Below are 9,576 nucleotides of genomic sequence, written 5' to 3'. Positions count from 1 at the left end.
TAGCTTGCCTCCACCAGTCTTATGAATGTGAGAGTGAATGAATAGTGGAATTGTAAAGCGCTTTGGGTGCCTAGAAAAACTCTATATAAATGCAATCCATTATTGTTATTCGTTTTGGTGTCTGGGGCGGGGCGCTCATGTATGTACCGACTCACTCCTGGTGGCCGATTGGCGGGGCCTGGCACCTGTGGCCCAGCTAGGCCCCTTACGGGGGGTCGGGTGCCCTCAGGCCTCTCGGCCTGATACCCGGTCTTCTCTGGCACAGCTGGCTGCTGGCAGAGCCCGCGGGCACATCACTGCAACCCCCTCTGGCCTCTGCTCCGTGGCTGCTGGGTGACCTCTCGTTTGGGGCTCTCCTCAGCTCTTCCCAGGAGGGTGGCACGTTAGCCCCCTGGTGGTCCTCCTCGGGTCCTCGTACTCTGGGGCCTCTGGATGTCTGGGGCCTGGATCTCCTCCATACCTGCTTCATGCCCTGGGGGACGGGGCTATGGCTCCCCACACTCCCTAGCAGATCGTTACATGGAGAAACCTTTTGAATACAAGCGTGCTGATCCACACAGGTGTGTACACAGTTTATAGAAATAATTACAGAAGCTGCATTTATAACTGTTATTAAATAACAGCAGCACACGAGAACTAAAGTGTAATCCCAGCACATTTCGCTTCGCTTGCACTGATTCTTTAGAGATGACGACCGTGGTGGGTAATTAAGGGCAAACAATATACAAGTGGCGTGAAAAATGGAGGCTGCATTACCTTTCCAAAGCTTCCTTTCCCGATGGCCCGCAGTATCTGGAAGTGGTCAAAGTTTACTGTGGAGAAAATGAGAAGCAGTTAGTGAGAACGTGTCAGTTTGAGCTGAGCTATAAAACAGGGAACATGACATGTACAGCACTGTGCAAAAGTCTTGAGCCATCCCTCATTTGCTTCCAGGGATCCGGACTTCCCTGTAATCTTTAAAGTGGTATTAAGGAATAGCTCTCCAGGCTTTTTAAAGTGTTTCTGATTTTTAATCCAGGGCTTGTATTTGACCACTTTTTGTCTGTTAAGACCCTTCACACTAATCTCTGAAACATTCAAACATAAACAGACACCTAAGTCACGGAAAGGACCACAAAACTTAACAAAGAACCAATTTTAAATTGTATCTGTACACATTTACTTGCAGCCTATTGCAAAAAAACAAAAGCCCACATCATTTGTTCTCACTTCTTTAGTTGAAGAATGCAGTTAATAACACCGTTAACACAGACTGACCTGGCAAAACACGAAAAAATAAGGGGGTGGTTCAAGACTTTTGATCGGTACTGTATGAGAAATGCAAATGTTCACTTCACAATGTATCGCTGCACTTCGGCAGTACTGTGCAGATTAAATGTTTTTTCCTTCCCGATGCATGTGAAAGGTTAAGACTTACATCTCCAAATGTACTGGAACTGATTTGAACCAGAGGACTCAGCCACACTGTTACTATGTACTGCATAAACACGTTTACCGATGAAGGTAAATCAGACGCTGTCCTGACTGTGTGGCTAAATTTTGTGCTGAAAGCATCAAATCAATTGAATATGATTAACTTGCTATGAGAGGTTTTTACTCCAAGTGTGACTTTTTCTGGCTTCATACACCTTTCAGGGTCAAATTCAAGCACTTTGTAAGCACGTTTAATGTCCATTTTCAACATTTTCCAGCACATTACCATAAAAAGGATGCATATTTCACTTCGCATCACCTGAGTAAGACCACGTGAAAGGCCAAATGAATAAGTCTTCTCATCAGATATTGATGCTTCTTTCTTATGTGACACAAAAAACAGGAGGAGACAGATCTTTGCTTGTGTTGTTTTTAAGTTCATTCATTCAAAACTAACTGTAAGACGCTTAACTACATTGCAGTCTGTGTTATTGTTGTAGACCTAATTATCACCTTTAAAGTGTTTGTGCTAATAACATCATGTAGAGTAAGACAGGCATAGAGAACAGCACTGACTGGGAGAGGCTTTGAACACATGACATACTCAGATCAATTCAACACTTTAGACTTTAAAAATGCACAAGCGTCTTTCAAAAACCCATTTATTTAATCTATCATCATTGATATTATTATGTACAGTTAGAATGTACTGTTCATCTCCCTTAAATAAACAGGCAGCCTTAAAGTGTGAAATAGTCACTTGTCTACTGTCTCAGTGGCTGATAGTGCCCCACAGGCCTCAATGTCAGCTCGAAGCCATTATGTTTCAATTGTTTAATGATAAACAGATTTTGAATGAAAGCGAGGAAACTTCGCTAGCACAAAAAAGTGCCTATTCTTTCTTCCCATATGGTTCAGTCATATTACCGTCATTTCCCCCTAAGCTGTTCCCAAAGACACCAGGTTAATACTTGAAAAGGCTGCAGCGATACACAAAAATATCATCAATATTCTGTTTACTTGGTGACAACGTCGCTTTTAGCCTTCAATCAGAAAGCCTGACGTTGGCTAGTTAAGCATCGGGCTAACGTTTAACGCTTTCACTTGAGGGAAGTAACTCGTATTACTGCTACTGCTGTGTAATCTTGGTTCAATTCACAGCATATTCTACAAGTTACCCTGCAATAACTAACTGTTAGAATAGCGCCACCGTATTGTATCGCACTGAGTGCACTTCAATCCTTTATCCCGCGAGTTTGCTAGCTAGCAAAATAATAATACCAATTTTAAACAAATAACATGTGTAACGTACACACTCGAGAAAATTATTTACTAGTACTTACGCAAACTCCCCCGTTGTGAAAACGTACAAATCCTTCTTGTATTTTTCGTTTTCCAGCAAACACTCATTAAAACGGCCTCCAGGCACATTAGCGCACTCACCCCCGACTGATCAGGGAGGGGGTGGGGGGTCACACACTGAAACAGACTAACGTGCAGAGGTACAGCCCAGGCAGACAAATGTTGCTTTTAGACTTTGCGACTCGTTTTATTTCTCTATCTGATAAGAAAACTATTCAGATAGTTCTTTGTGGTGAATGAAATACGGTTACAGTTTCAAGAAGTTTTAAGCACCAAATCCGAAATCCAAGCACTGCAATATTAAAATCCAATTCAATTTCTTGTTTGCTCCGAAATCTACGACATGATTATATACAGAAAAGCTTGACATGGTATGCAAAAAAAACCCCGAAGACAATACAAATACAAATACATGAACAAAAAATGTTTTAACTGTCAGTTATGTCATTTTAAAATTTTACAAAACTAACATTTTCTTTGATTGACTGATATTAAATTGATTAGGGTCAAGTTTAGTGTGAACAATATTACACAAACAAGCACGTGTATGCGCATGCGCACATATTAGAATCCCTTCCATCGCTTCTAATATGTGCGCATGCGCACATATTAGAACCCTTCCATCGCTTCTCATATGTGCGCATGCGCACATATTAGAATCGCTTCGATCGCTTGTGACGTGATAACTTTGCTTTGATCCTTTCTGATGTCATAACTTTGCTTTGATTCCAAAACCTATAAATAGGAGCGCTCACCTGTTACTTTATGCTTAACGGACGTTGACCTGCAGCAACTAAAACCCTTTTGAGAAGATTTGAGAGCAATTTACGAGAGAAACCAAAACAAGTTCAGTTTTGTTTCTCACCAATTCACAGCGCAAACAGACACATTACACCATGTCAGCCAACCCATCCTTCGGCTCAGATGAGCTTGGAATATCTAAAGGGACCATTTTGGGAGATCACCACATGGTGGAGGCTTTCCTTGGAGAAGGAAGCTTTGGTGTCGTAACGAAATGTCGCGATACAAAAAACAACAAAACTGTTGCTGTTAAAGTCAACAAAAGCGACCCTGAAATTCTGCTCCAGGCAAAACTGGAAATTTTCATCCTGGAGCAGCTACGACGCTTGGATCCAGACAGGTGCAACATTGTGGAATGGAACGGCTATTTCCTCGATGGAGAGCGCATTTGCCTGAATTTTGAACTCCTCGACCAAAGCCTGTCAGACTACATAGGGGACCGGAATAACCAAGGTCTCCCAATGAGAGAAATCAGGCCAATTTTGCATCAGCTCGCAAATGCTCTATTCCACCTGGGTTCTGTGGGAATAGTGCATGCTGACCTCAAACCTGTCAACATCATGGTTGTGAACCGCAGTGAGTCTCAAGTCAGAGTCAAACTTATAGACTTTGGCATCGCATGTAACACCTCTGCAGTGATTCCTGGTGACTGTGTGGGGACAATTGGTTATTGTGCACCTGAGATTATGCTTGGCACTCCATATGATGAAGCAATTGACATGTGGTCTCTGGGGCTGGTAGCTGTGGAGCTTGCTACAGGGGTGCCTCTCTATCCTGGGGAAGACGATTATGATGTTTTGAAATTCATAATTGAAACCCAGGGTCAGCTACCAGATCATCTCCTAGAGTCTGGCTTGTACACTGACAGCTATTTCATCGAGGATAACCACAAGGAACAGCGCTGGACATTTAAGACCCCAGAACAATTTCAATACGAGACAGATTATCGATCCAAGGAAACTCGATCGATAAAACTTAAGTGTCTCGATGACCTCGAAAAACTGCTGAAAGTTAGGCGAGGACCGGAAAATGGCCAAACATTATTTGTAAGGCTAATCAAAGAAATGTTGGCCTTGGATGCAAATCAGCGCATAACACCCTCAGAGGTTCTGAAGCATCCCTTTTTCAACCCTGGCCTCTCAAGGAGAACCCCCTGCACTGACATGAATAGTACAGGGGGAGAACTCCTTGTGCTCTCTCAGCAGCCTTCAAGCTGGAAAAGTCATGGATTGCAAAAATTCAGCTGCAGTTTCCAAAACTCAGTTGAATTTCCTCAAAAAGGAGACATCAACACCTCAGCCAACCCATCTGCCTCTGAAGATGATCTTCAAATAACGGAAGGGACCATTTTAGGAGATCACCACGTGGTAGAGGCCTTCCTTGGAGAAGGAGGCTTTGGTTTAGTAACCAGATGTCGCGATACAAAAAACAACAAAACCGTTGCTATTAAAGTCAACAAGAGCGACCCTGAAATTCTGCTCCAGGCAAAACTGGAAATTTTCATCCTGGAGCAGCTACGACGCTTGGATCCAGACAGGTGCAACATTGTGGAATGGAACGACTATTTCCTCGATGGACAGCGCATTTGCTTGAATTTCGAATTGCTCGACCAAAGCCTGTGGGACTACATTGGGGACCGGAATAACCGAGGTCTCCCAATGAGAGAACTCAGGCCAATTTTGCATCAGCTCGCAAATGCTCTGTTCCACCTGGGTTCTGTGGGAATAGTGCATGCTGACCTCAAACCTGGAAACATCATGGTGCTGAACCACAGTGAGTCTCCCGTCAAAGTCAAACTCATAGACTTTGGCCTCTCATGTCCTGCTTCTGCAGTGATTCCTGGTGACCATGTGGGGACAATTGGTTATTGTGCACCTGAGGTTATGCTTGGCATTCCATACGACGAAGCAATCGACATGTGGTCTCTGGGGCTGGTAGCTGTGGAGCTTGCTACAGGGGTGCCTCTCTATCCTGGGGAAGACGATTATGATGTTTTAAAATTCATAATTGAAACCCAGGGTCAGCTACCAGATCATCTCCTAGAGTCTGGCTTGTACACTGACTGCTACTTCATCGAGGATAACTACAACAAACAGCGCTGGACATTTAAGACCCAAGAACAATTTCAATATGAGACACATTATCGATCAAAGGAAACTCGATATATAAAACTTAAGTGTCTCGATGACCTCGAAAAACTGCTGAAAGTTAGGCGAGGACCGGAAAATGGCCAAACATTATTTGTAAGGCTAATCAAAGAAATGTTGGCCTTGGATGCAAATCTGCGCATAACACCCTCGGAGGTTCTGAAGCATCCCTTTTTCCACCCTGGCCTCTCAAGGAGAACCCCCTGCACTGACATGAATAGTACAGGGGGACAAAACCTTGTGCTCTCTCAGCAGCAATCATCGTTTGGGTGGCCAGAATTCTAGGGGAGCTAGAAATTCTTGTGGAAAAAAAGCCCAAAACAATAACATCAACAAAAAAAAGCAATGAATGTGGTCTTAAACTTGGGCACAATTTGGCTTGAAATCCATCAACTAATCTCTCAATATTCAAAGCGGAGCAGCAGACAACTTACCATCACATCAGTCCTTCAATCAGACCTACAACAAACGTCTTCAGTCTCTCACCCCAACCGGTCGCAGCAGATGGCCGCCCCGACCTGAGCCTGGTTCTGCCGGAGGTTTCTTCCTGTAAAAAGGGAGTTTTTCCTTCCCACTGTCGCCAAAGTGCTTGCTCATAGGGGGTCATATGATTGTTGGGTTCTCTGTATGTATTATTGTAGGGTCTACCTTACAATAATACATACAGCCTTGAAGTGACTGGTGATGTGATTTGCTGCTGAATCAATTCGGAACTAATTGGAAATCTGGATATTAATTAAATAAACCTGCTTTGACCATCAATTAATTGTTGTTTGAAATTCTTTATAAATATATAAATATAGTGCCACTCTTCTACTGTTTAAATTGCAACTGTTTAAAACTGACTAATTTATTCATACACTTGAGCATAAACACATGCACAGTAAATGGCCTGTACTTGTACAGCGCTTTACTTAGTCCCCAAGGACCCCAAAGAGCTTTACACTACATTCAGTCATTCACACATTCACACACTGGTGATGGCAGCTACATTGTAGCCACAGCTGCCCTGGGGCGCACTGACAGAGGCGAGGCTGCCGGACACTGGCGCCACCGGGCCCTCTGACCACCACCAGTAGGCAACGGGTGAAGTGTCTTGCCCCGGGACACAACGACCGAGACTGTCGGAGGCGGGGCTCAATCTGGCAACCTTCCAATTACAGGATGAACTGCGAACTCTTGAGCCACGATTGACCTATATACACATATACTTTACAGTACTAGTCAGTGCTTACATACTAGTTCTTTTCCCTACTTTTTCATGCTTACTGGTACAAATGCCTGTTACTAGAGTTAAATGCTATCAATGTATTCTCACAGTTATGGAACTGTACAAATGCATACAAAATAACGCTCACGTAAACATAACTGTGCACTAGTTTGCCCTTATTGCTGCAGTTTGTTTCAAGTTGTTCTCTCTCTCTCTCTCTCTCTCTCTCTCTCTCTCTCTCTCACACACACACACACACACACACACACACACACACACACACACACTATGTAACGTTTCAGCAAGAAAATACCGCCCCTCCCCCCCACAGTGACACCACCACCACTAGTCTGCACAGCTGACATAAGGCAGCATGGATCCATCCTTTCATGCTATTTATGCCAAATTCTGACCCGACCATCTGCATGTCAGAGCAGAAATCAAGACTCATCAGACCAGGCAACATTTATCCAATCTTCTCATGTCAAATTTTGAGAACTGTAGCTTCAATTTCCTGTTCTTAGCTGACCAAAACGCTCTTCTGCATTCTTTGGTTGCAACAAATGGTTGTATGAGCTACGGTTGCCTTCCTATCAGACATTTTTCTCTGACCGTTGACATCAATAAGGCAGTTTTTCCAAGAGAACTGCCTTTCACTGGATATTTTCTCTTTTTTGTCACCGAAAAGGGTGTCTGTGTTACTTCTTGTCTTATATATATTGTCTCTGTTTTCCTCTGTCCTTTGTCAGAGTGCCTGTTCACCTACCCCCTGTGTCTCCATATTCCCAGTGTTCAAGGTTTCCAAGTGTTTTCCCAGTTTAGGTTGTCATGGTTGGTTCTGTTTGCTACTCAGCCAGAATAAACAGCTCGCTCTTTTTAAAAGTAGGCTCCAGAATGGATGATGGCATGTTCGCATGTCTTTATGCAACACTGAGTGTGCTGAACTAAAGGTAGGCCTAGTTTCATTTTCATGGTCATTATTATCAAGACAATGATTACGCCTTATTCTGATTATTTCTCCCTTTTGGAGGTGTAACGTTTACATGAGGGGTGTAGGAACATTTCCCCCTAAATATTTTTAGATAAACTTTTGCTAAAGTCACAGTTTTTGTCGTATTGATGATGCAGCTAGAATAAGTGCTTTTAAATAAAAGAATAACCATTCAAAGTGCTCAGTGGTGAAACTGTAACTCTTTCAGAGTTTGACAGCTGGACAAGTGATGCCGTATTTAAAGAAACATGAGATGAGTGCAGCATATTATCTGAACAGAGATCATTCAATGAGCAAGAATAAACACTGAAAGAGAAACACTTCACTGTTGATTATCATATGAAGTCTAATGAAAGCTGTTAATCTGTTAATATCCTGTTAATCTGCAAATACAGAACATGCGACTTTAAAGCATCCAGCAAAGTGATAACTGTCCTCTGCCCACTAAGTAGTGACTCTACAAAAGATTATTTTCAATATCATCTTTATATTATATTTAGTTATTCTCCAGCGCAACAATGTAAGGAGCTCTGTGATTGGTTAGGAAAGGACAGACTGGCCACCTGGATTTTTCTTCACTGCACATTGATCCATAGCTTTGCTCTGTAAAGGCTAACAAAGTGCTTTTGCTTTACAAAGACATTCAGCGTCGGTATTCACTCTTTTAAAATGCCACTGAACACTGGAGTGAAATGGAGCCCTGATCCTCAGAGTTTTATTGTTGCTAACATTTCTTATAGATAGCACAGATAGTGCCCCACTGCAGTAATCACTCATGTCTAGATATTCCTGTTAAAACGGAGTTTTTCCTCCCCACTGTTGCATAGCAAACCTAGCAAACACAAACTATTGTATAAAACGATCTAATTTAAACGAACAATCATATTGAAGCTTCAGACAGCCGTCATATGACAGTGAAACACTGCCATCTGCTGGACTCGAATAACAAAGACGCTGCTTTGACGGGTGAGGGAGTTTCAACAAGTCTGCAACGACTCAAGCATCAAACTACAGAACTATTGTAGCGGACATGGTGCTCTAATGACTGCTTCATTAACGCAGGTCAGAAAGGATCAAACATATCAATAAATTGTGAAATACAAAAAATTACTGTTTCACTGCACACACAAACCTTCTCTTATTAGCACAACACTGCCCAGGCCTCAGAGTGTATTCCATATAGACTATTAAACCTTAGCATGTTATTTTAATGTCTTACAGGTAAAACAGCCAAAAAGTAAAGTTAACTGTAATTTAAAATATTCAGCTGCAAAAATGCTTTTAGCAAATAATTTTTTATGACTGCTGCTAAAATTCAATACTAGATTTTTGCTGGTCTGATTAAAAGGTTAAATGTAGAAGTTTTGGGATAATATATTAATACTTCCAAAACAATAAAGTTGTTGTAGAGAATCTATGTTCATTATTGTTGCTCATCATGGAAAGACAAAGACATTACACCCTCCTACTCTCTGCACACAGTGGTCTGAGGGATCTTCCAGGATCGGGGATTTTATTTATTTTGTTCTTTTTCGGTCTTACTGGTTAGTAGGTGGTGATTTTCTACCTGTTGATCTCACATTTGGAACATGATTTGCTCTGGAGCAGATTAGGTTCAAAGCATGAGTTGACCTGGCATTATGTCTTGGATT

The 9,576-nt window shown here is 42.3% G+C and overlaps 1 protein-coding gene across 1 annotated transcript; it reads left to right on the top strand.

Moving 5' to 3' along the window:
- The first annotated feature begins 3,671 nt into the window (after positions 1-3,671).
- LOC146607087 (homeodomain-interacting protein kinase 2-like) lies at positions 3,672-9,165 on the top strand. Its single transcript, XM_085349155.1, has 2 exons — positions 3,672-4,746; positions 9,146-9,165. The coding sequence occupies exons 1-2, from the start codon at positions 3,672-3,674 to the stop codon at positions 9,163-9,165; spliced, it is 1,095 nt and encodes a 364-aa protein (XP_085205281.1).
- Positions 9,166-9,576: the final 411 nt, after the last annotated feature.

The sequence above is a fragment of the Diplotaxodon limnothrissa genome, unplaced genomic scaffold (genome assembly GCF_057381915.1).
Source record: "Diplotaxodon limnothrissa isolate DT_005_m unplaced genomic scaffold, D_limnothrissa_male_GT1.1 unmapped_scaffold_1, whole genome shotgun sequence".
NCBI classification, from domain to species: Eukaryota; Metazoa; Chordata; class Actinopteri; order Cichliformes; family Cichlidae; genus Diplotaxodon; species Diplotaxodon limnothrissa.
The sequence above is the reverse complement of the archived record's forward strand: the minus strand, read 5'-3'. Positions and strand labels throughout refer to the sequence as shown.

What these genes read in the sequence shown, in the direction of transcription:
- LOC146607087 (XM_085349155.1), top strand. Translation starts at nt 3,672, where the DNA reads ATGTCAGCCAACCCATCCTTCGGCTCAGATGAGCTTGGAATATCTAAA. An exon ending in CCCCTGCACTGACATGAATA is followed by an intron (nt 4,747 to 9,145) that starts GTACAGGGGGAG and finishes AATGTCTTACAG; the next exon opens with GTAAAACAGCCAAAAAGTAA.